Genomic DNA, 26,404 nt, shown 5'->3' on the forward strand with positions numbered 1-26,404 from the left:
GGAAACTTCTGCCATGTTGTGATTGTACGAGAACCGCTTTGATCGGAGAAGTGGTGAGACAGAATTCAAGTCAATTCAGGGCGAGTATGGAGGTAAGAAGAAAAGCGTGGGCGCTTACTAAGTAGATGTCGTTCATCTATATTTTGTTCAAAATACCAAACGTTTTGATCAATGTTGTAACGCTCAGAGATGTACATTATCTACGCTGAAAAGTTTCAACACTCACAAGTCCTGACCACACTGATAGCTAGCTAGCTTGGTTAGCTGGCCTAAAACCCCAACTTCCTCAATACCTCCGATAGTTTCTTGCCAATTTTCTTTTCTTGTTCTCTTCCCAGCGTTATCAGCACGTGCTTAATACAACACTATGTTCAAGTTGTGATAGTTTATGAACAGCTGCCCCAATATATAGGCTAGTAGTGCTTTGTGTTACCTTGTTAGCTGCTGATATAGTTAGCCTAAGAGCATCGTCCCCAGTCATATCATACCGAGAAAGCTAATAACTAGCACAGCACAGTTCATTCTAGCCAACCAACTCTTTATCCCCCAACACGTCACGAATTCATAAGCCTGTTATATCTTAATGTATTACTGTACTTAAGTGGTATAACTATTGAGGTTTGTACATTATTACGATCACAACTTGGAATAATGTTATCTAATAAATGTAGTTTCATTCATTACACCTCATTTCAGTTTTCTTGGGTACCAATGCAGATCGCATTATTTAAATTCAGACTTGATGTTTAGACACCTAGTGCTAAGTCAACCTGATAGGCACGGAGTTTTAAATAGTTGGTTCGTCGTATGAATTATAAGCAGAACAGTGTATTGGCCATTGTGTAGAGGATTTTGTATCAGATGTGTCAAACTGTGCAATGCATTGTTAGGGTTGAACGTTGGCAACGTACATGCAATTTACAGATGGGTAATCTAAACCATTCCTAGTGTATAGTACTATTTTACCCACTGTACTCTGAAATGCTCAAGTTTCGTATTTCAGGGGGCGGTGTATGGGTTTCATGCCAGGCCTTGAGTGGACTAAACCATGAAGTGACAGGGGGGATGAAAGTCGATTGCCTAGTGTATTTTCTGTCGTCGTTGGCTCCTTTGTGTGCTTTATATTATTTCAAGATTCGTTACGGTTTGCATTTATGGCAGATGTCTGCTACTTTGCAAAGGGGGTGCATATATGAGAGTGGAGTAATTGCCAAATATACCCCCATAAGACGCGTCCAAGCCCGCATCCATAGCACGGACACGATTTGGGGCGCGCGCCACGGTTCTTTCGCTTCTACCGCTGGAAAACCTTTGGGATTCGACTGGACTAATAGGCATTTTTTCCTTTCTGCATACCATTGGAGTTGGGAAAGATTTTGTTAGTGGTGTACTCGGCAGTCATTGAAAAAAAAGAGCGTAATTGTCGGTCTTGGATGAACGTTGTCTGTGGCTGTAGCACCATTTTCCATGCGGATGTCATTCAAATTGGAGTAGGTTGCAGTGGTGGTAACGTTGAAAATAACAGTAGCTTCGGCTGTACCGTTACCTTATTTGCATACCGGCAAGCTTCATTTTTGTCGTTCCTTCAATACTATTGGGCTTATCGGTGTTTGCTGCAAGAAGCGAAGAGGACCTTCTCCTCAAAATTCTGGTAACGGGAATCCGAGCTAGTAGGCTAACCAGGCACCCCAAAGCTAACCATTCTGCAGTGTGCGTCAGGTATGGTTGCGAGGAGAAACTTAACGGGTGGGACATGTTATTTTCGGTGCAGCTGACGCCTTGTTCGTGCTTGATACTAAGCAAAACCATGTGTCATTTGATAATGCCGCGTCGCATAGTGTGCTGCCAAGTCAACCATTGCTGATAAGAGAAAAAAAGCTGTCAACGTGTGCGTGACCCACTCTGGACAATGTCAGTCGCCTCCTCCTGGATCCACCAATGTCTGGGTCATTGATTGCAGTGCGAGCTCTAAATGGACACACTGACTGACTTTTTATTACACCTGCAACGTTAACCTCACACCGGTTATCAAAATCCCCTCCCCTCTCAGGTCCGTCACGCAAGCCCCTTTTTTCAGTAAGCGCCAGTGTAACGACATGGACCTGAATTTTTACGCGGACCTTTCTGAGGACTCCGGACAACCCGGCGACCAAGAGTTCCTTGACTCGCAGGCTTTTAACGGATTTGACACCGTCGTCAGTAAGGTGACGCCACGGAGCCTCCTTGCAAGGGCATGCCAATGCTTTTTTTTGAGTGTCACTCAGTATTTTGCTGTCGTGCTGTTTTTCCACGTAGAATTATTTTGGATGATGACTTTTTAACAATGTCTGTGTATATATGTTGGGCGACACTCGACTAGAGAGTCTGTACGATTGATTGAGCAGCCTGTTGTCTTGGCCTCTTAATGTATTGTGCATGTCGTGCCATGTGTCAACAACACAAAAAACCCAAACAAACCCTCTCTAACACACCAGGTGGTTGATTTTTTTTTACACCATAACTTGACGATGCTTATTTAGTTGGCCCTCCTGATGATGGCTTTTATTTGCATTTCAGTTTCCCGGAGGGGGTGATAACTACCTGGCGATCTCAAGCGATGGCCACCATCCTTTCCTCTCTTCCTCGGAGGTGAGTCAGTGAGGCTTTGAGCTGAGTGGTTGGGATTGTGGTGTTGTTTGCTCCCCTAGCGTGCTGAGGATTTTTAAGACTTGGTTTGCAGGTTGCCGCCTCAACCACAGACCATTTCCAAATGTCTAGTGTTCTAGCCTTGGTAGTGCGTGAAAGGTATCCAATCACTGGGTGTTTCATGCACTACCAAGCCTAGATCACTTGACATTGGGAAATAGTGCTAGTGTTTACTATAGAAGGGTTTCTCGTGTTCAACCATTCATGCTGCAGACACAGCTGAGGGGGCCTCTCCAGTCTCTGGCCTTTTCACAATGTCCAGTGTGCGCCTTTCGAAGTCACGCCCAGTGATCGAATACTCTTTGGTGAACTCTGCGGAGTATCCAATCACTGCGCGTGACTAATTAGGCTGACAGTACTAAGGCTCATACACTTGACATTGGGATATATGGTGCCTTCATGGGCTCCAGAGCTCCCGAGATGGCTGACAACACTGCTCACGTGACAACCGATTTCTGGACTTTGGCGCATGAGCGGCACAGATCCCGGAACAATCGGGAATCATGCCTGTTTTGTTTTGGTCCTCTTTTCCTTTTTTTCACCACCACTTGAGCCTCCACATTCAAGACATATCATTTTAGCTTAAGTAGGCTCAATTAAACAGTCAGAGACCAGCATATACTGACATATGTGCATCTGCAATTGAATTACATGAACTGGTGATGTCGATAGTGATTACAAGATGACATATTGGCATTTATGATGCTGTTTACATGCCAGTTGCATGCATGGGCGCCATGTTGATGATGCATGTGTCGTCACACAAAACATTAGCTCGGGAACTCGTTGTTATATACTTCCGCCTGAGATCAACCTCGAGAAATATCGATCTGACATTGTATCACCAAATGTAAACCACAGAATAAAAACCAAGCACCAGAAATTGATGAACTGGCATACATGTCAATGTGATTTAATTGATTTAAGTTTTATTATTCAATATCTTGCAAAAGCACAATTTAGAGGTCATTGTCTTATTTGGCAATTGGGATGTTGAATGGGGAAAAGCCACCCCCAGAAGTTGCGCGGCCTAGGTTGAGGGAAAACTTAGTTGTTTTCTCCACAGAGGCGAGGCGACACAGAGGGAAAAGGTCACAAGCAACAAGAAAGGAATGGAGGATCTCGTTTGACTTTGTCAATGAAAAAATGTATGTGTATGTTGCATGCTGTCATGTATAAAGTGAGGTTTTTTAGAAGAAGAGGTGTTCATCTCCAAATTGTTTTAGTCGTTATTGAGATGGCATGACGTGCAGTGAGTGACAAGCTGGCCAGACGTTGAAGATGCTTTGGCCCAAAACATCTGTCTGTGTCTCATGCTGTCCTGAAATTTTTTTAGAAAGAAATAAGAATTGTAGTTGAGAGTGTACAAGTAAAAACTTGATGATGAAAAGAGACACAATTTCCTCTTCACCAGAAAGTGGCATACAGTCTTCCTGCGTCATATCAGGACATTGCTGGTCATAACTAATCTCGGCATGTGCACCTACCATCTTCTGTTTGACCACATAAAGTAGGGGTGGGAATTGGCACAATAAAATACTATCACACCACTGGCGTGCACAGACATTTTGGGAAGCAGGTGCTGGGGGGAAATGTGGAACTTTTGGCTGCCTTACTAGGCTATACAGGGATTGCATTGAGGCATTATTTTCACACACTTGTTTTTATCATTAAAGTGTATATCGCAGGTTAACCACTACTTTGGATCAATGTGTACACACTGTATTCAATAAATGATCCACATATATAAGTCCCTCCAAAAACGGTGTTAAACAACAATTTTTGTTGTTTGTTGTGGCAAATGTGGGTTTAACCGTAACCTGGCGACTACGTCAGGCGAGGCCATGGGTGAACGTTCTAATTTCATTTGCCTGGAATTTTACATAGGCGACAATCACTAATGATATAACGGCCGTGGCCAGCAGGCCTATAATAGAAATCGCAACTGTAATCGTGCGGCTTTTCTCATGCAGGGCACTGTAACAACTTCCAAATGATTTAGTAACTTTTGGCCAACTAGTTTTAGTAGAAATGCTATTCATGCAGGGTTGCAAATTCTGCTTGGACCTAGGCCCCCTATAGCTAGACTATGCGACATGGGCTTCTTTTTTTTCTAGTCCCTTCATATTTTTGGGATTGCTTTTAATCATGTTTAATGAACTGCCAATATCGTGTCAGCTAAATGCAATAGGCTACCTAAATTACAAACAGCACAAACGGGAAATGATCTGCGTAGCCTAAAATGTGGTGCTATTCGCCCGACTGGGGAGGGACTGTCCATGGTGCTGAAATCGCGTCAAACTTTTCCAATGTGCAAAACAGTAGGCTAAAGTAGGCCTATACCACCCGAGTCATGTCGCTGTTTTAAAAATCACATTTTCAATTTCCTTTGACTGTTCTATAGAATTACATGCAACTTCAATAAAGGTCACCCACATGCGTATCACAAATCAATAGCATAGGTAACCCACGCGGCGGCGGGACTATTTCGGTTAACCTATATTCCTTGAAAAAAAAAAAAAAGTCCGAGTGTCGCAAAAAAACTACACTGTCCGTAATTATAGGCCTACCAAACGAAATTATCCAATAGAAGAAATCAAGTCTTCAGTTTCAATAATCCACGTTGTGTGGCGCAAATGTAGCGCCTTCCAAGTCTCTCGCGGCCAAAAGTGACTAAGCTCACCTCTGATGATATAGCCTACTTATGTTCCAGGTTACTCACGGCACTGAGACGACGCAGGATAATCCATGGAAAGTCTTCAAGTAATCCAAACAGAGCGATTCAAGCAAGACAGTAAAACAACAATAGTTGCCAGATCAAACATAAATACCAAAACTAGCCTATAGGCCAATGTAGATTTGGTATGACGTTTGATAAAAGCATCTCATTCAGATGGCCAAGGAGAGAGGCAAACAATCTTTCAACAGCGTTGGCTGGAGCCTTCGAGTAGAGCCTTTTGGTTGTATCTTTTCAGTCTCTTTTTTCCTACTACGCGCTGGATCCATGTTTTTAGATGCGTCCCAGCATCTCTATAAAAGGGTAGGCTATGTCTGTCCGTCCGTCTGAAACGCGTTCTTCAAATTGTTCCCTTCTGTGTCCACAAGGTGGGAGAGTTGACTATTTGGCCCCGAGCACGCAGCTGATTGCATTGTGAGACAAGTGCAGCGCGAGTACAATGAAAGTGCTGCTGCATTGAATAAGAAGCAGTGATAACGCGCCAGTTGCCCTAGCCAGGACAACTGAGGGGGCATTCAATTTTCGGCATTATTTTGCGTTTGGGCCGTGGGAGGCAACTTCGTTTCGTTTTCACCACTGTGAAGTGTGTGTCACTATGTTCACGGTCTTTACCTCCTTATAAGACTTCGGCCCGAGGATGTCAAACGTGAGGGGGGCGCTTCATCATGTTGTGTATGATAGTGTCACGTTGTGCAGCTCAACTATGTGGTTTGTCAGAAACTCGCGGCAATGACAATGAAACGTGGTGCTCGAAACAAGTAGACAAATGCGCCATTTGACATACGGTGTAGGCGTACTGATGTTCTCGGACGTATTGCAAGGGAGGTTCATTCGTTTTCTGCTGACGACCGTGTGGACCGCACAGGTGCTTTCCGCTGTGCCCAGACAGATTGCTTTGCAGTCGTTTGAATTTGGTAATCTCTGGCTCTCTTACAATGCAGCCGACTGCTTTGCACCTTGCCGTTAAAAAGCTTGGAGCGAATGATTCACCCAAACGGTTTTATTTATGTATTATTTGTCGCTGTTTACATTCTTTCCCACTTGGACATGATGCTGAAATGGCGTGATAGACCTACTAAAGGTTGATACTAACAATGTCTGGTAATTTGTAGTGTAGGCCTACTTGAAATTTGAAATCACATGGTAGGCCATCTTCTCCAAATTCAAGCTTTCGAGACTCGCACTTTGAGGCAAGCGCAATCGTATCCCCCCCCCCCTTTTTTTTTGGCATAGTTCGAACACTGGTTTTTACTGCCTCACGGTCACATGGCACCCTGTAGCGGTCATGATATAATATTGCCAATGATATTTATTTCATACCCGTACGGCATAATTCAATCACACACCGTACAGAATGCAGGGCTACCGCTACTGCGGGCTACTGAATGGCCTCGCCTGACGTCACACAATAGATTAGAATTCTTTGAACATGTTACTGAAAATACACACTTTTCCTCATTATATTTCATTTTCTGATGTCCTGTTGCATGAAAAAAATGATGGATAATTGTTCAAGTGGTAGAACTATCAAAGGAAGTCCATTATTTTGAATAAAAATTAACCTGAGATATACACTTTAAGCATTTTTACATCATGATGTCAACAACGCCCACAATAAATTGTGAGGGGGGAAAACTATCAAAACTATCAAAAAGGGCACTTTTTGTCCAGGAGGGAAAAGGGGCAGGCGCTTTTAAAAGGTGCACACATAGGAATCACACGATATATCACAATACATGTATTACTGCGATACACTACAATATTATTCAACTTGCTTCAGTAGACTTATTGTGTAAACATTTTGCTGAATTACCAGTTGCTGTGTACAATTTAGTCTTGCATCTCATCACAAGATTGGAGGCTGTATTTGTTTCAGTGGACATTCGCAAATCATTCGATCATGTTTTTACTTTACATTTTATTTTCTAAAGAATTGATTTTTGGTGTCGTGAATCAATGTCGTATATTGTGAAAAGTAATATCGTGTAATCATGAATATTGTAATGAGATTTTTTTACACACCCCTGACATGACGTTCAACTCCTGGTGGAGCAGTCATCACAGCACGTTGTACAAAGTGTGAAACTACACTGAAGTGAGCAGTCTAGGCATGTTTTGAGGAGTGAAACATGTGAGGCTGTGAAGCAATATGATACTGTTGCTGTTCTAATGTTGTGAAGCTATCAAATTGGGTTTCAAGTCAGTGTATTTTTATGTTTTGTTTGTTGTTGTTGCAAAGGGTAATGAAGTGTGAACAATCAGTAACATCCATTTCATCTCTTCTCTCCCTCCCCCTCCCCCTCTTCTCCATTTCACTTCTTCTCTCCTCCTCAATTTCACTCATTTTTTCCTTTTTTTCCTCCTTCCTTTCCTTTTCGCTCCGTTCCTCTTCTTATTTTCTCTGTTCTCTTCTCTTCTCTTCTCTTCTCTTCTCTTCTCTTCTCTTCTCTTCTCTTCTCTTCTCTTCTCTTCTCTTCTCTTCTTCTCTCCTCTCTCCCATTTTCTTCTCTTCTCTTTTCTCCACTTTCCTTTCTTTTCCCTTTCTCCTGTGGCTAAAACTAGGCCCTGTCTCTTTCCCACCTGCAGACCTTCCATACTCCCAGCCTGGGAGATGAGGAGTTTGAGATCCCGCCCATCTCGCTGGACCCCGACTCGGCGCTCAGCGTCTCGGACTTTGGCGAGCTGTCGGACGGCGGCCCCTCGGGCGGAGTGGGGGTCGTCCCCGGCAACGCCGTCGTTGGGGGTGACGACCCCTCGTTCGCCTCCACCTTCGTGAACCCGCCCTCGCAGGGGCTCGACCACCTCAGCCTGGGGGTCATGGGCCAGCAGGGGGCCGGCACCCTGCTGGAGTCCTCCCTGACCATGGTGAGCTCCGGGGGGGGAGGGTTTAGGGTGGGGCTGGGGTGGGTGCCAGATCTAATATGAGAACTAGTGATGTGGTTGGTGGATGTGGATTGCACATGAATTCATTGGAATTTCTGGGGTTTCCCTGGCATCAGACGAGAACTTGTGGAAGACGCTACGACGAGATCGGCGAAATGTCTTTAGGCGCAAGAAGTAGTCAAGTTGCTTACAGCTACAGCTTACAACTCTTTTTGATACACAGAGAGCAAAAAAATGCAATTCGAGTACTTTTAGCACAGTGAAATGAAAGAAGCGTTTAGCAGTACCAGTTACTGGAGGAAACGCTCACTACACCACTGTGGTGTTGCAAGTGGTGGCAAAGTAACACTGATCATGTGAGGTGTAAGGCCCGAGGTACGCTTGCTGCGAGCTGTGCATTACTTGTGTCACCGCGAGCAACCAAATGCACATGCTTGCTTTAAAGGAGAAGTCCAGTTTTTTGAACATTAAGGCCATTTTCTGAGTGGTCTGCAATGTTTTAGAGTCCCCCTCACCGTTTATTTCATGATTGCTGCAGTCTCTGTTATTTGGCTGATTTGGATTTGATCTCAACCAGCTTTAGAATGGCCGTCTATGGGCACCTGCAACTCTGTTCTTAAAATCACCTTTAACATTTGTTTTCAAGAATATGCAACTCAGCAAGTGTTCAGCAGTATACACTGGTGTTCCTTAACAATTTTTGTAGCGAAATATGGCATCTGTCGTGTTTTATGTAGCAATTTGTAAATTAAGTTTCACTTTCACTTTCTTTCACAAAATGGCAAATAAAAAATGACAGAAGCCATATTTCGCCTTGAAACTTCTTAAGGACTGCTAGTGAACACCCCTAACCACTTTGTGAGCTGTAGACTTTCGAAAACAAATGTTTAAGGTGATTTTAAGAACAGAGTTGCAGGTGCTCATAGACGGCCATTCTAAAGCTGGTTGAGATCAAATCCAAATCAGCCAAATAACAGAGACTGCAGCAAACATGAAATAAACGGTGAGGGGGACTCTAAAACATTGCAGACCACTCAGAAAATGGCCTTAATGTTCAAAAAACTGGACTTCTCCTTTAAAAGCAGTTGACCAAGACGCAAAATACTGGCGGTATCATCCAGGGGGCAGGGAGCACGCAGCATTGCGATGCAGAAATTGGGAACACAGACGGCAAGGAAAGCAAAAAACAAAAAGAGGGGCTCCCTGGGCAAGGAAACAATGCTGCTACTATATACCTATATTTGCATGCTTTTTTTTCAAAGTGCAATAAGGAAGTATGATCGCAAGTGTTTGTAATTTCGAGATGCTCTTTAAAGTTGCTGCCATTGTCCTTTTCATCAGAAGCACACGCGTGGAACTGTGCAGTCTTTCTTATGATTGCCCCCAGTGAGTTTGAAGATGACGCACCTGACGCACGCATTTGGCCGCCGTGTCCAACGTGCGCTAAATTGACATTAAATATGCATGTTAACGCGTTCATGAACGAATCGTGCTTGCGCAAGCGTATCCTACAGCAAGCATGCCGAGACCCTAACACTGATCATGTGAGGTGTAAGAGGAAGTAGGGCTGCTCGATTATGGGAAAAATCAATACCACAGTTATTTCATACAATATATATACAGTGCCCTCCATAATTATTGGCACCCCTGGTTGAGATGTGTTAAAAGCCTTAAAATAAATTCAGTATTTATTGCAGAAGAATACTGTCACACTGAAAATTTTAGGAAAATGTAGCCTTCAACTCAAATGAATTGTAGGAAAATAAAAAAAATCCCTGACTAAAAAATAATTATTTTTCATTAAATCACCTGTTCCACAATTATTGGCACCCTTAACAATTCCCAGGAAATAAATATAATTGAAGCATTTCTGTAATTTCTACAGTAGTTTACAAAGTTTACCAGAGTATGTAGGAACATTTAATTAGTAATTCATCACTTCCTGTTTCCCTGGGGTATAAATATGACGTGACACCGAGGCCATTTCTCTTATCCACTCTTAAACATGGGAAAGACAAAGGAACACAGCATACAAGTGAGGCAGATGTGCGTCGACCTTCACAGGTCAGGCAGAGGCTACAAGAAGATTGCCACTCAACTGCAGCTGCCCATATCTACTGTGAGAGGAATAATTAAGAAGTTCAAAACAACTGGAACAGTGGTACACAAGCCTGGACGAGGACCCAAGTTTATTTTGCCACCACGCACAGTGAGGAGGATGGTAAGAGAAATCAAAATATCTCCAAAGCTCACTGTTACAGAATTACAACAAATGGTAGCATCCTGGGGTCACAAAGTCTCCAAATCAACCATCAGGCGCTGTCTACATGCCAACAAGCTGTTTGGGAGGCATGCACGGAGAAAACCTTTCCTCACCCACAATCATAAACGCAAACGTCTGGAGTTCGCCCAGCGGTATTGGGGCTTCAACTGGGACCGTGTGCTTTGGTCAGATGAGACCAAGATTGAGCTTTTTGGCAACAAACACTCTAAGTGGGTCTGGCGTGCCACGAAAGATGCGCATGCTGAAAAGCACCTCATACCCACTGTGAAGTATTGGGGTGGGTCAGTGATGCTGTGGGGCTGTTTCGCTTCCAAAGGCCCTGGGAAGCTTGTTAGGGTGCATGGCATCATGAATGCTTTGAAATACCAGGACATTTTAAATCAAAATCTGTTGCCCTCTGCCCGAAAGCTGAAGATGGGTTGTCACTGGGTCTTTCAGGAAGACAATGACCCTAAACATATGGCCAAATCTACACAGAAATGGTTAACCAGACACAAAATCAAGCTCCTCCCATGGCCATCTCAGTCCCCAGACCTCAACCCCATTGAGAACCTGTGGGGTGAGCTGAAGAGGAGAGTACAGAGGAGAGGACCCAGGTCTCTGGATGATTTAGAGAGATTCTGCAAAGAGGAATGGCTGAAGATCCCTCTTTCTGTCTTTTCCCATCTTGTGAAACATTATAGGAGAAGATTAGGTGCTGTTTTGTTGGCAAAAGGGGGTTGTACAAAATATTAACAACAGGGGTGCTAATAATTGTGACACACGTTATTTGATGTCAAATAATTATTTCTTTATGTGGGATTTTTTCCCCACTGAATAAATGCACTTGTATTGAAGGTTGGATTTTTCTCTTTTTTTCCATTAAGGTCCCATATTATTTAGAGAAAAATAATAATAATTGGAAGCTAAAAAACACATCTCAACCAGGGGTGCCAATAATAATGGAGGGCACTGTATATATATTTATTTTTTTCATAAGGAAAAACAATTGTGCCACACAATTCAGTCTGCCTTCATCTTCAGCAGCTTGAGTGGAGAGCCATAGTCAGAGAAACAGATTGGTGCTCTGCATGAGTGTCTGTTAACAGGTCTGCTCTGTGCTCTCAATGGCAACCAGAGGCAGTGTAGTCACTGTTGGCACAGTGTAGCCATTTTTCCTTATTTTGTACGGTACATGGGTCACAGTCTATGCACATCAATGTTTTTACGTTGCTTAATAATTATGCTAGAGGTTAACATGGTGTTGCAGCTGTCGTATGCCTACAGATAACCAGCCAACGGCTGTGTGCCGGGAAAGTGGTTCCCACGCCTTTCTTTTGTCCTGTGAACAATGCCGGAGTACACCACTAGGTGGCGTGATAAAAACATTTTGAAACATCCCCGCCGTCCTCATTACTGATGCTGTCGTGTCCGTCGACCTAGTTACCCACTGCCCCCTCTAACACTCGACTGGGTATTGCATCCTGCCAGTGCATGGCTCTTATTTGGCATGTGCACAGAGGAGAAATGGGGGGGAAGGGTATCCACATTGCTTGTAAAGGACGGAATTTGTTCACTAAGTCAACGTTTTGATCAGACATTCTGTTTCAGACAGACATTCAAGTTCTTTTTTTTTATTTCGCACCAGCTCAAGTTTTTGTCTAGGATGTGTGTGCCCTCCACTACTCTTAATACCATGTGCACCTCACCACGCACTCGGGATGCCGTGACAAAGATATTATACATTCTCCTCTTTTTGTATTCTCTCTGGTCGTGCAGTTGGGTATATAGAAATATGTAGTGGTAAAATAGGTGGGTTAATTGTATGCACATGAGTTAAAGGGGAAAGGTGACGAACGGTAAAAATGCCATGTAGTGGCTTTTTGTCATTTCTGAACCATTCAAATAAAAATGTGCATAAAGATTGAGTTCGGAAGGAGCTGACCGAATATGAAAATCCACCCAAATCCACAAGTAGCTCGCAAAGCTGATTGGAAGCACGCAGATCTCGCGAGAGATGGATTATGTAGACCCTATGCTACCTAGGTATTCAAGAGACCAGTGTCGTTGTACAACATTGCTCTATCAAGAACATGCCTACTGTCACCAGAAATCATATCGAATCGCGGATCCCACTCATCATAAGTTATACATTTTGAATTAGCTGAGAAGCGCTACATAAATGCAGTCTATTTACCGTTACCATTTATGCTTTTTTTGTTTTGTTTTTTGGATCGACAATCGACAGGACCATGTCCACTCTGTGGACTCTCAGGTCAAAAGACCCTCCTCCATCACCATAGACCTCATGAACGTCATGAACCATGGCCTGCTGGGCCACAACCATATTGTTACGCGTGTATGATTTTTTGCAACGTCTACTTCTGCATTCAGGCAGCAATGCATTCTGGATGGAAATTTTGCATGGTGGTTATAAATCTTGTCCGACTTACCAAATTTCAATCATGCTGCGACGAAGACGTGACGTGTCATGATGTCAAACTCTCGCGGGATCAATGCCATTGCAGACAAACCTTGCAACTCCTGCAGTTGCTTATCCCCCTTGATGTTCGTTGCAAGGGTCTGCATTCTGGCTCCACGTTGACGTACCCTTGAACTGATTGGCCAAACGTTCACTGACGTTTGTGTAGACGCGTTGTTCCACACCCCTAAAAAGTCTGCACTGCACCCCTCTTCAACTCCTCCTCCCCCACCTGTCCCCCCACACCTCACATGTATTGTGCAATGTAGATCCAAGTGGTGCTATCCCCTCGTCTCGTGCAAATCTGTGGTCGACTTTAAATGCGCTGTGTTGAACACCACCCACGTCGTGACGACAAGTTCTAGCTGACGTATTTTGCAACTTTGGTGAACATTGAGCGAAACCAAACTCTCCCGTCATTTTTTAACATATTTTTCAGGGCATTTTATACCTTTTTATTTTTGACAGGACAGTGGAATAGAGACATGAACGGGGAAAGAGAGATGGGGAAGGATCTGTAAATGACCCAGGCCGGAATTGAACCCCGGCCGCTTGCCTAGTAACCTAGTGTCCTACCGTTAGGCCACGGCTGGGTCAAACGCTCCTATTATTGCCGCCATATTGTAACCCGCGTGCTTGTTTTGATTGGCAGGACCTGGGCCACTCGGTGGGCTCGCAGTTCAGCAGCTCCTCCCCCGTCACCATAGACGTCATGAACGACATGAACCACGGCCTGCTGGGCCACAACCAGCTGACCACCATCGACCAATCGGAGCTGAGCGCGCAGCTGGGGCTGATGGTGGGGGGCGGGGCCATGCTGGGGGGAGGTCACCGCTCTCAGTCGCCCGACCAGCAGCTCTCCGCCAACGACTCGCCAGCGGACTCGTTACAGGACGACGACATGGACGACTTCCACCAGGTGTGTGTGTGTGTGTGTGCGCGTATGTGTGCGTGCGTGCGTGTGTATGTGTATGTATGTGTGTGTGTGTGTATGTGTGTGTAGACATACAGTATTGGGTCCAATTCAATATATAAACTCCCCTCTCCTTATGGCCTCTTGATGCGAGGCAAGATGTGATCGACGATAGACATTTCATTCAGTATCTTGCAAAAGCACAATTAAATTCAGAGGTCATTTCACATCTGTAATACAGATGTAGAATGGGGAAATGCCCCCCAAGATGTATTGTGCCTGAGCTGACGGCAGAGAAGCTTTATTGTTTTCTCCATGGAGGCGGGGTGTCAGCGAAGCACGAGGACACATGCGTAAGGAGAAAACAGGAGGTTGGATATTGAGGTGGCCCCATACAGTATATGTTCATGCCTACATTGGTTTTGAAGGGGTGTGTCGTCAGCAGACAATTTGGCGGCGACCATTGCAAATTGTAGCGATGGGCCATTCGATCTTTGAGGCATCTGTGCATATGATGTCTGTGATTTTGTATGTGTGATTGAATGTGTGTGTGGTGTGTGTCTTTTAAATGTGTCACTGTGGTCATTTTGTCATCAAAAACCATCTCTTGCAGTGTTTCATGCTTCTGTCATTTCTGTTGATTATTTGTTGATTCATTGTGCACTGTCGCGCATTTCTGTTATTTATGGGTAATTCTGTGATCACAAATTATTAATGTTTTCGTGTTTCCTAAACCTGATTTTTAACGAAACATAGCTGATTTCGTTGTAGACGATAGCGGGGGCACTAACACAAGAATGTCATATATGGTCATTAAGCTTAAGCTAAGCTAAGCTAAGATTAGTATATAGGTTGTGGGCTAATTTTGATTTCATAGAGGAGAAATTGTTTTGTAGGGCATAAAAAAAGAATTGGAAAATCGAATACAACGGACTGGTTTATAAAGCAGCAGCCAACACAAACTAAATGGAACAAAGAAGCGACCCAGGTTCCATACAGTGAACATTAGCAGTTTGCTTCTACTGGTATATCGTTTTGGTTCTTTGCTGTCTCTTTGACTACAGTTTTGTGCATTGAATATTGCAATTTAAATGGGATATTGGCATTATTCTGTTTGCACATACGTACTGTTATGTAAGCCCTCTATTCATCCAATATGGAATGTGTCCATATTCTAGGAATAAGTTTATTCCGCTAGCTAGCATGACGCGCCTCCACACATGTAAATGCAATATTCCGGAACTTGTTTTAAACTTTATACTGACAACATTCCATCCTAATCTGGAATATTCCCTGCATGCAACTGCCCTCACTCTGTCCTTTCTCTTAGCATGATGCATTGGTTAGCATGGTTGGCATTTAAAACATGTCACAGAATTACCCATAATTCCCCCTGCTTCAGTTCTAACATCCATGACTGCCTTGTCCATCTTCCACTCCTCTCCTGTCAGCGCGTTCAGAACAGAGGCCACGGAGTGACCCGGCCGCTGAAATTCGCAGTGCCTGCTATGCCAAAGACGCTGAAAGCTCAGCCGCAATACTGGGTACTTTGACAATGTGGCAGGGAACGAAAGCTGTTATTCAAATTGTAGTGGTATTTAGTAGAGAAATCCTTCTCGGATAACCTTTTTTACACAATTTATCACAGTTGGTGTGTTGAGGCTGACCAAGAACTGCGCCTGTGCCCGTTCCTCCACCTATTCTCGAACCGATTGACTTGTTCAGGCCAAAATTCCGTTCGGGAACCAGAAAGTTGGTTCACGATGGGCTTGGTTCTTCGCTGCAAATTGTGATTAGGTTCAGAAAAGTATGAACGAGGGTAATTCGCTGGTAAGCAATTTGGTTCCTAACGCAACTGGTGCAGGAACGGGCACCAGAGTCTTTATCGCTGGCCTGAAGAAACAATATCTGAGAGGTGTCACACCACCTGGTCCAGCATGGAAACAGTCACTGGGTGGAGTTCAGGTTGTCATTGGAATAGTAGCCTTTTGACACACGGTGCTTTTGGCACATGCATAGAAAGCTATTGCCTTCATGTCACTTGACTTCACCTCAATCCTTTTGTCTCTTTAGTTCATTTATAGTCTGCCCCTCTCTTTTTGTCTTGATACCGTTAGTCACTGTATTGATATCACTCCAATCACCCCCGCCCCTGAATTTCTCTTCTTGCTAGCTTTCCACATTGCCTCTCTGTGCCTTTTCATCACTGTCTTCATTTTCACCACCTTCTGTTTATTTGCTTGCTTTTGTGACTCCTTTTCTGCTTTTGTGTGTCCTTTTCCTTATCTGTCTTAAAAACCTATGTTTTTTCTGTAACCGTGGGAACCTTTTGAACAATATTTGGATGGTCCCTTATAGATGTGAACACTAGGTGCCGTGTTGACCATCCCTTTGTATTGTAATGAATGCCTGAAGTCAGACCACTGCCATTTTTAGCCGGTATAACGCTGGTATCAACTGGTGACAGGGCGATACGCACATATGCTGTAACACATCGTCTATGAAAAACATAGATGGCAGCCCAAGATGGTGCAGCCTAGGGTTGGGCCACGCCATAAGGCTCAACACTTCATCTATGTTCTGTGTCTATGCTGCCCTCATAGATATGAACACTAGATTCAGCCTTTTTGGCATGACCCAACCCTGGGTGCTGCCATCTTGCATCAGCATCATGATATTTCTCTCTTCGATGTTACCAACATCTGCAGGGTAATGTCACCGATTGACTGCAGCAATATGCTGGATAAAAACATGGTTTGCGTCTGACTTCAGTCATTTGTTCCCATGACATGTAGTGGCGTCTAAGTGTTTATATCTATAGCACCCCTCAGCCTCTAGCTAACCACCCACTTCCTTTTCTTTCTCCCTCCGAACCTGCAGAGGGTGCTGGTGGACTCCCCGGTGTCCCTCTCCGTATCGCCGGCTGTCATCTCCCTCAGCCCCTCGCTCTCCGACTCCCCCGTGGCCCCTGCCGCGGCCGCCGCTGCTGTTGGCGGGGGCCCCTCAGGTGTGGGGGCCGGCGGGGCCAAACGGGGGCCTAGGGCCGGGGGCAAGAAGGCAAAGAAGCCCCCCAAGGACCCCAACGAGCCCCAGAAGCCTGTGTCGGCCTACGCACTCTTCTTCCGCGACACGCAGGTGAAGGAGGATTTTTACTAATTGTAACAGTATTATAAGATTATGGTTTTCTCTATCTTTGTTAGACCTGTACACTGCGTTCCAAATTATTATGCAAATGCCGTTCTTCACTGGTTTTCCTTAAGGTTTGTTCAAAATCATTAGGTGTGTACTCAACGGCTGATGACTGAAAAATGATGAGTGGTTATTTATATGAATATTTACGTTGAATAAAACTTCTAGCGTCAATGACGTCTTGCCTCGTAATCATGAGGCTACAAGCGAAAAGAGAGGACAGGAGGTACTATGTCGAGTAGTGGTGTCAATAATAATCGATTCGGCAATGCAATGCAATGCGGGGCATGGATAATTCAATTCAATGCGGCAAGTTCCAGAATGGACCGGCACATTTTTTTAAGTTTCAATTACCTCCGTGGATATTTCAGAAGCAAATGAATGTTAAATTAAATAAAAACACTTCAAAGCATTGAAAACTGCAAGACTGATACAGAAAACAGCCAATAAAATATTGCTCAGTATCTGACTACTTGTATTGCCTCATCATGACTGATGCAACATTTGCTTTGCTTTCAGAAGAAATGTAATGCATTGCAATGCATCGTAGAATTGAATCGAATCGAATCGCTACCTCCCGAATCGTAATCGAATCGTGAGGGCAGTGCCAATGCACACCACTAATGTCGAGTGACCCCGATATTCATCTCTTTTAACTTGGCAGGCGGCCATCAAGGGCCAGAACCCCAACGCCTCCTTTGGTGAGGTGTCCAAGATCGTGGCCTCCATGTGGGACAGTTTAGGAGAGGAGCAAAAACAGGTACGGGGGATGGATCTAACACACACACACACACACACACACCCCGACACACACACACTTCATTATGACTTGCATACACTAACACACTCATGCACAGAGCATTTACAAGATAAGCTGTGAACATCCTTTTCATTAATATGTTGGTGCGTGAACAACTTCTGTTAAAAAAAATGATCGTCTTGATTCCACAGGTGTACAAGAGGAAAACGGAAATGGCGAAAAAGGAGTACCTGAAGGCACTAGCGGCTTACAGAGCCAATCAGATTTCACAGGTGAGAAGTTGCGAGTGTACACAATTGGACATCACAATGCTACTTAACTATAGTGTAAACTATGGCATGATCCATGCAAACTTCCAAACATACTCAGCCTGCTGCCAATGGAGGGAGTTTGAACTGCTTTTCATGCTGTAACTAGTTGATGAGCCTTTATGAGTTTTTATTTGCGCTGGAATTACCGTTTTTGCCTCGTCTCTGTCTGTCCAACTCTCCAACCGGTTATCAAGATGGTGGGGTTTAAAGACAAAAAGACTTGCAATGGCGAAATGATGGGGTGAAGGGGAGGTGTTTGAAAAGAATTGTAAAAAGAATTTTGAAAGAAATACGACTTGCATTTTTCTGTCTGGTGACCATGTCCCCCTGCTCTGCTCTGCTCTCCCTCAGCCGGCCATCGAGGTGATGGACAGCGCTCCGTCGCCGCCCATGGCCGCCGAGCCCTCCCCCCCACCCTCTTCCGCTGTTGGCGTGACCCGGGCCACCCGCGGGCCCCACATCGTTACCGACGTCACCAACACCAACACCATCACCAACATCTGCATCTCCAACATCATCGGCGACCAGCAGGGGGGGCGCTCGCGCACCACACGCTCCCAGACGGGCACCCTCAAGCCTCCGCTGGTGCCCCAGGAGATCTCCCCGCCGACCACCCCCCAGCCCGCCACCACCACTACCACCGCCACCGCCAGGCATCCTCCGCCCATGCAGCAGATGCAGCAGAAGCCCACGCCGCCGCCCCCTCGCCTCCAGCAGGCCCCGCCCCCACTGCAGGCCAAGCCCCGCGCCAACGCCACCCTCACCGGGGCACTGGCCACCGTCATCTCCGGTAGGTTGCAGTGAACACGTCGCACAGGGTTCCCACAGGTCATGGAATTTCTCGAATATCATGGGATTTCAGAAAATGTTCTAAAATGCAATGAGCCCACTGAAGTCTGGCGGTGGCTAGGCTAATATAATCTACAGTTTTCACACTTTTAAAAACTCTTTAACATAATTTATTTTTACGGAAGTGGTCATGAAAATTCTCGGGGGGTTTTTGGTCTGGAAAGTCATGGAAAATCATGGAATTTTATATCTGAATTAGAGTGGGAACCGTGGTAGTATTAAAAAGAGCAGCAGCAGCAGCAGTAGTATTAATAATAGTTGTAGGACTTGACATTGGCACCTGCCAAATGCTGGTGATTCTTGGCTGTGGAAATAACCTTTTTCTTGCCTTCTCCTCCTCCTCCTCAGCCTCGGCTCTGGCCAACGCGCCCCCGCCTCCACTGCAGATCAAGATCGTGCCGGCGCTGCTGCAGACGGACACCCCCATCATCGTTGCCGCGGGAAACACTGTCTCCGGGGGAGCGACGCTTACCGCCCAGCAGCACCAGACCGCCCCCTCCGCTACCGCCAACAGCAGCAGCTCTCCGTCGCCCTCTATGGCCATGGAGGTGACACAGGCGGCAGCCATCGTCACGGCGTGCTCGCCCTCACCAGCGGAAGAGGTCAGAGAGCATGCAAAGATTGGGTGCATTCCAATATGCGACCTTGCGTCCTCCACTTGTGCTTGTGGCCTCGGCCCGCCTCCTGGCCCCTTCTCAGTAGAGAAAACAATAAAGTTTCCCGCTGTCAGCATAGCCAAAACAATTTTTAGGGGACAATTCTTCATTCACCATCCAGTTTGCAAATGAGAAAATGACTTAACAATTGGTACGAGGCCACAAGTGGAGGACGCAAGGTCACATATTGGAACGCAGGGATTTTCTTAGCCAGAGTAAGATGATTCAAACTCTGCCCACCCAATGCAAAGGGGTGTGCTCAATTTCGGTCTCCTAAGGGGGCGTTGTCCCCAACTTCTTCCCTTTCTGTGGCATTTGGTGACGGCTTGCATAAGATGTGCGCTACTGCCATCTAAAGCGCCAAGAACACTCCATTTATTCTCAACCCAAAGCCTTCAAAGGTCTCCTGACCTCAGGTCTCCTAAAGGGCCGTTCACATGACATCACATAGATCCAGGAAATGCACAGGCTTACTCCACTCTACTCTCATGGGTATGGGGCAGGGCTCTAAATTAACACCAGCCAACCGGCTAAATGTTGGTGAAATTTCAATTTGGCTGGTAGAAAAGACCAACTTACTAGCCACTTTGATCTATTGGTTAGTGTGCGTTTCGCATCTTCTAGCCAGTTTGGCTGGTGAAGAAAAAAGTTAATTTAGGGCCCTGGTATGGGGATGTGGATGGAGAATCATAGATATGAACACTAGATGCCGCGTTGACCACTCCCTTGTATTGGAAAAAACTGCTTAAGTCAGATTCCCGCCATCTTTAGCCAGTATATTGCTGTCGTCAATCGGCGACAAGACAATACGCACATTGTCCTGTAGGTGGGGATAACATCTTTGAAAAAATAAATCAATAGACATTGGCGCCCAGGGTTGGGCCACGCCAAAAGACTGAACATATCATAGACGTAGATTAACCTAGACTGCCAATGGTCGGTTCAAGGCACTAGCAGAATTTCGGATTGCGTGGGCGCAGACATCTTTGCGATTTTCGCGCCCCATCGGCTCCTCCCGCAGACATAGCTCCTCCTAGTGAAGACTATCAGAGCTGAGAGCCATAGGAATGCATACGATTTCAAACGGTGACTACAACGTTATCAAAGTGTGTTTCAATAATTTTCTGTAAGATTTTGACAAATCGTAACATCTATATTGTCACTCCAGGAATGGAATCACCCTCACTACCACCAAACGTTTTATAATAGACCCAGAAGTTGAGCGGTCTTGCCAGATCGGACGGTTTACCGCCAAATCGGGCCGTTTAGGAAGGCGGTCTTCGGGTAGAAAAGGGCACACGATCATCATCTCATCTGGCAACCCTGCCGAGACTCTATTCGTTGCAGCAATGCAGGTTACGGTTTGAGGATATTTTGTGATACTGAATCGGTCATGCTTGTATGTATGCAACTTATTTGGTATAATTTACTCGTAGTTATTGACAACTATCAGGGTTCCCACACGTCCTGGAAAACCTGGAAAACCTGGAAATTTAGAGATGTGTTTTCAAGTCCTTGAAAGTCCTGGAAATTCACTAAATGTCCTGGAAAAAAAAATATTTGTCCTGGATTTTTTTTCCTTCAACTTTTTCCCGATTTTGTTTGTGGTATAATTTTACTCTTCTCCGAGTCTAGACATGGCGATTCAATTTATATCCACCTATTGAATACATTATTGTCCACACACACACACACAGTTTGGTCAGGTTGCCATCTTTGATTGCACTTATACACTGTCATATTCTTTGACTCAGTGTTGCCAAAAGTCGCTAGAAGTCGCTAGTTGGCTTACTGAAAAGTCGCTAGCTGATATCATGGCGTTATATATCTCTCGAAAACCTGCTTACGGTCATAATAGGCCTACAAATAGGCAGTGCTAGCACAGTGCTATCTTTTTTGGAGATCAGAGCTTTCAGTCTCACTAGCCACTTTGAAAGCTAGTTTGATCTTTGGTGTGACAAATCACAGTAGTCGCATCAATTGTTTGTATGCAAGAATATTCCAGAGAAAAAGAAACAATAAAACTGGCAACAAAACTGGCTTGCAGAAAGACAGAAGAATGGTTGGTGAGCAAAAAAGTCAAAGTCAAGTCTTGTGGAGAATGCATTTAAATCCAAGTACACTAATTTTTGCGATAAGAGGAGACTATTACGGTACTAATTTCTGAGATAATGTGACATTAATGTGAGTTTACATTGCACTTGGATAAGAACGCTTATTCGCAGGAAATTGCATTGGCCACGGTGTAGTACGGGGGCGTAGCCCGGGGACACCATGCACAGTGGATGCAAGGCCATGATCGATGAAGACTCCGCAATTTGAATTGCATTGTGGGTGCGAGGAGCTGCTGCTAGTTCCGTCCCGGTCAAAATAGGATGTCCTGTCGTCAATGTTCAGTTTGTGGTTAAATTACAGCTGTCATTCAGCCTTAATTACAGCTGACACAAATTCACTATGTCCTATGACCTGTTCCACACTCCAGCCCTGGCGGTAGTGGCTTTGCATTTTACCTTGCCGCCAGTACTCAGCAAATAACGTACATTGGATAAGAAGTATCACTCAATGGAAAATGCATTGGGTTAGGTGTAGTCCGAGGACATTGCTTAAAGACACTGTGCTCATGGTCAGTGGATGCAACGCCATAATGGATAAAATCTGAACTCTGTCAAGACTGCAAAATTGGTCAAGAGAGGAGATCCAGTTGTCAGTGTTTAATGTAATCCCTCCCATCACTAGTCTCCTCTGTACTAACTGCAGAAGAAGAAAGTGACCTTCCCTTGCGGCCATGCCATACTATGCTCTTATGACGTCTTTGGACGTACCCTCTTCCCTAACACACTGTACTCATTTATTTCAACTAGGGATGCACGATGTATCGGCCAGATGTATCGGTATCGGCCGATATTTGACATTTCTCAACACATCGGACATCGGTCCGATGGGTAAAACTGGGCTGATGTTAACGCCAATGTTTTTTTTAATATGTTACGGTTCTAATAGATTGGACTTGACGGTGACTTTCATTGTTTGTCTTCTAGTTTTTATCACAGGGAGTTAAAAAGTGTTTTTGGAAATAAGAGGACATTCAAAAAATCTGTTTGTTTGCATTAATGTCATCTCTGTAAAAAAAGAAAAAGAAAAGAAAAACATCGGTATCGGTTAATATCGGTTATTGGCCAAAACCGTTATATCAATATCGGATGTCGGTATCGGCCGAAAACATCGTGCATCCCTAATTTCAACCTTAAAGTCACATTGTCTCTAAAATGCATTGTGTGTCGCTGTGTATGTCCAAATTGTGGGTCCGACGGATGAAATATCCGTCCTGAATTATCCAAAAATAGTCCTGGAAATGTCCTGGAAATATCCTGGAAAATTATTTTTGAAAAAGAGTGGGAACCCTGCCTATGTACATAGGTGTGTATATAACCCCTACGTCCAGTAAAGCTGACTGTGCAAGCTTCCCAGAAGACGCTGATGGTAACCTAGCAACATCACGAGCCCAGACAGAAAGATATTCAGACCCTCGTCTTCGCGTGTAATGGCATTGTACAACATTATGCTGTGTTGTATTGTGTTGTATTATATGATGTTGTGTTATATATTATTATAGATACACCACACATACGGCAAACGAAGCTTCGCATTATTTTTGACACTTTTAGAAGTTCATTTCACATACAGGAAGAACTTTTACGTAATGACGTCATCAGTCCATAAGCAAAGTTTGTGGTTATGGGAGTCTTCACCAAGATGGCGGTCTGCTTTGGTCTGACTGCTGAGAAATCCTAAAATTCCGAGGCCCATTGCCAGTCTAGGTCAATCTATGTCTATGGAACATAGCATCTAGTGTTCAAAGCTATGGGGGTGGTTGTGTGCGTGTGTGTGCATGCACATGCATGGATCTTCTCCCTGCCAGCCATTTTTAATTACCTGTAATAGACATCTTTGACTGCAAAACGTAGTTTTCTTTGGTCAGAGTAGTAAGTAAGAATAAGTTTATTACTTAGTAAATATTTGCGAGATTAAATTGTTAATGTTTAGCATATGTTTGGAAAATAAGCAACTGAACCTCTTTTAAGCTCTTATCTTTTAAACCCCACTCTGTGTGTCTCAGACTGAGACGTGCAGGTAGTCTATACAAAAACACATAATATGTAGTCATGTTGGGTCTAAAATTTCAACATCACCTAACCCATCCCGTGTGTGTGCGTGTGCGTGTGTGTGCGCGCGCCTCTGCTTGGGCTGTCCTCAGATGGAGGTGGAGCTGAACGTGTCCCCAGGGCCAGACGTGGCCACCGCCAGCGCCCCCAGATTGTGTGTGCGAATGGGCTGCACCAATACTGCCATCGAGAGCAAAGACTGGGACTTTGAGTACTGCAGCAACGAATGCGTGGCTAGCCATTGCCGGTAAGCTTAAAGGCAGATGCACACACTCACACACACACACACGAAAATTATACATTCGTAATAACGTACATAACAAGTGTGTGGCTCACCATGGCAGGTAAGCATGACGTTGCGTGCACACACACACACACACACACACACGCACGCACGCACACAATTTTATCCATGCTCTAATAACAGGCATACCTAAGGCCTAAGGGCACATTTAGAAGTAGATGAACCAAATGAAAAAACATTGGACATTGGGTGATGTTAACATGAAGTAAATTGAACATTACTTAACACTTCTGTTTTTTGTTTTTTTGTATTGTTTTTCCACCTTCAGGGAGGAGTTTATGGCCTGGTGTGCTTTTCGCAGACAGAAGTCTACCATGGTCACATAGATGTCAAAGCCTGGAGTGAGTGAGTGTGTGTGTGTGTGTGTGTGCGTGCGTGCGTGCGTGCGTGCGTGCGTGCGTGCGTGCGTGCGTGCGTGCGTGCGTGCGTGCGTGCGTGTGTGCGTGCGTGCGTGCGTGCGTGCGTGTGTGTTGCGGGTCCGAATGGGAATATTTCAAGATGGCATCATTCCCAGTGGTGGTCTGCATTTTTTTCCTGTGGAATTTGGAGTGCTCTAGCGCCGTGCAGTGGACTAAAAGTAGTAGTTCAGGTGTTTTATCCATCAGTATTTTTCTGTTTTGTGAAATTTCAAGACTCTTGTCTCTTTTGTTGTTGTTGTTCTGCTATTTTGTCCCCTCTAAACACTAAAACCAGAAAGTGGGTGTTCTGTGGCATCATGGCTTTTGTAACATGCAGTGCACACTCTTGCGTGTGCACATGAACGAACATTTCCACAACCCCTAATGCATACATGGATACACATGGATGTGTGTTGGATTTTTTTTTTTAATAGAACAAAACAAAGAGCAACCATACAAATTGGATGAATGTTAATGCAAAGTGTCGTTAGCATGAACGTGTACATTGGGATTGGGTGAACGGAGTATCTATTTTTTATTATTATTTCTGAGTTTTCCTTTGGTCGTCATTGGATAACTGACCTCAGGCTAACAACACGTGCATCAATTAATTAAGCTGGAGAGGACACGGCTGGAGTTTCTTCTTTCTTTTTTTGTCTTTTTTTTTTTAAATCAAGGTGTCGAATTTTGATGATAAAAAAATAATAAAACATGGAGAAATGTCTACATATACACTTATGGTAAGGCAGCATACCAGTGAATGCATCAGCATCTTCCAAAGGGAGCTATGGAAATGTAAGCTATTTTGTACCGTTTCGAAGTAGCATCCTTCATCGACGTTCACTACCCCAGGACACATGTACTATATTTTTAAAACGAGGGGAAAGCATACTGTTACTCCTCTTTATTTTTAGCAATGTTGTAGTTGATCCTTTTTTCGAGGAGGAAGAAAAAAAAAAGAAAAAAGAATTTTTAACCCTCTGTCCTTTTGTTGGAGAGGGACAATGACTTGCATCCAACGGACGGACGGGCAAGGGGAGAAACTTCGTGAACAGGACATTTCCAGAAATGCAGACCGAGCTTTGGCTAAATCCTGACTTTGACTTTCCTGACTGAAAAGAGCAGGGTTCACTTCTCAACACCTTCCTGAAGTAATAAATTAAAAAAGCCATGATGAGTAAAAAATATATTTGTATTTGTGTTATTATTATCAGTAGTAGTAGCTTCTAATATACTTTCAGTTATTAGTTGAGGCAGTTGTTGCCTAATCGTGAGGGAACTAATCTTGAAATCAGTTTCAGAATTTAAAGGAGCAGTTCAGCCAATTTCAATATGCTGTTGTATTGCTCACGCTACCCTGACTTGTCAGTAGCCTGTGGTGATGCATTTTTTGGCTCAGCCCTTTCCGAGATCTGAGCTATTCTTATAGAGGCCGATTTTGTTTACATTAAAAACCTTAACATAGGCCTACTCCAAATATTTTCCCAAAAGGTATCGCTGTTTGACAGTTGTCTGCTGATGTTGCATAACCTTTTGGATGTTTTTGGGAATACATTTTTAAAAAATGTCTGAAATGTAAACAAACTGCCCCCATTACAATGACCAGGATCTCGGAAAAGGCTGAAGGGGAAAAAAAACCTCAGGTACTGACAAGTCCAGGGTAGTGTGAGTATTTCAACTGCATGTTGAAATTGGCTGGAGTTGAGTTATCCTTTAAGGCAAAATCCCATTCCCACGTGGCTCCAAGTCTGTTAACTAAATACCCCGCGTAGTAGCTGCATTAGATTGCTTTGGATAAAAGAATCAGCTAA

At 44.4% G+C, this 26,404-nt stretch overlaps 1 protein-coding gene across 5 annotated transcripts; it reads left to right on the top strand.

The window, feature by feature from the left end:
- On the top strand, positions 1–24,998 carry tox4b (TOX high mobility group box family member 4 b). 5 transcript variants are annotated; one of them, XM_063186321.1, is made up of 13 exons: positions 18–92; positions 2,051–2,204; positions 2,557–2,628; positions 7,985–8,287; positions 13,703–13,969; positions 15,415–15,507; positions 16,844–17,098; positions 17,817–17,912; positions 18,104–18,184; positions 18,575–19,013; positions 19,421–19,674; positions 23,984–24,138; positions 24,464–24,998. In XM_063186321.1, the coding sequence occupies exons 2-13, from the start codon at positions 2,097–2,099 to the stop codon at positions 24,519–24,521; spliced, it is 2,181 nt and encodes a 726-aa protein (XP_063042391.1). In that variant the 5' UTR covers positions 18–92; positions 2,051–2,096; the 3' UTR covers positions 24,522–24,998. The 5 variants fall into 5 exon arrangements, with proteins under 5 accessions (XP_063042395.1, XP_063042391.1, XP_063042393.1 ...); XM_063186325.1 differs by lacking the exon at positions 2,051–2,204 and having other exon boundaries at positions 1–92; XM_063186323.1 differs by lacking the exon at positions 18–92 and having other exon boundaries at positions 581–2,204; positions 8,009–8,287.
- The last annotated feature ends 1,406 nt before the right edge of the window (positions 24,999–26,404 follow it).

Source organism: Engraulis encrasicolus, chromosome 21 (assembly GCF_034702125.1).
Source record: "Engraulis encrasicolus isolate BLACKSEA-1 chromosome 21, IST_EnEncr_1.0, whole genome shotgun sequence".
Taxonomy (NCBI): domain Eukaryota; kingdom Metazoa; phylum Chordata; class Actinopteri; order Clupeiformes; family Engraulidae; genus Engraulis; species Engraulis encrasicolus.

Coding starts and splice junctions, on each gene's coding strand:
- tox4b (XM_063186321.1), top strand. CDS start 2,097: ATGGACCTGAATTTTTACGCGGACCTTTCTGAGGACTCCGGACAACCC. Junction 2,205..2,556: donor TTGACACCGTCGTCAGTAAG/GTGACGCCACGG, acceptor TTTGCATTTCAG/TTTCCCGGAGGGGGTGATAA. Junction 15,508..16,843: donor AAGCTCAGCCGCAATACTGG/GTACTTTGACAA, acceptor CCGAACCTGCAG/AGGGTGCTGGTGGACTCCCC.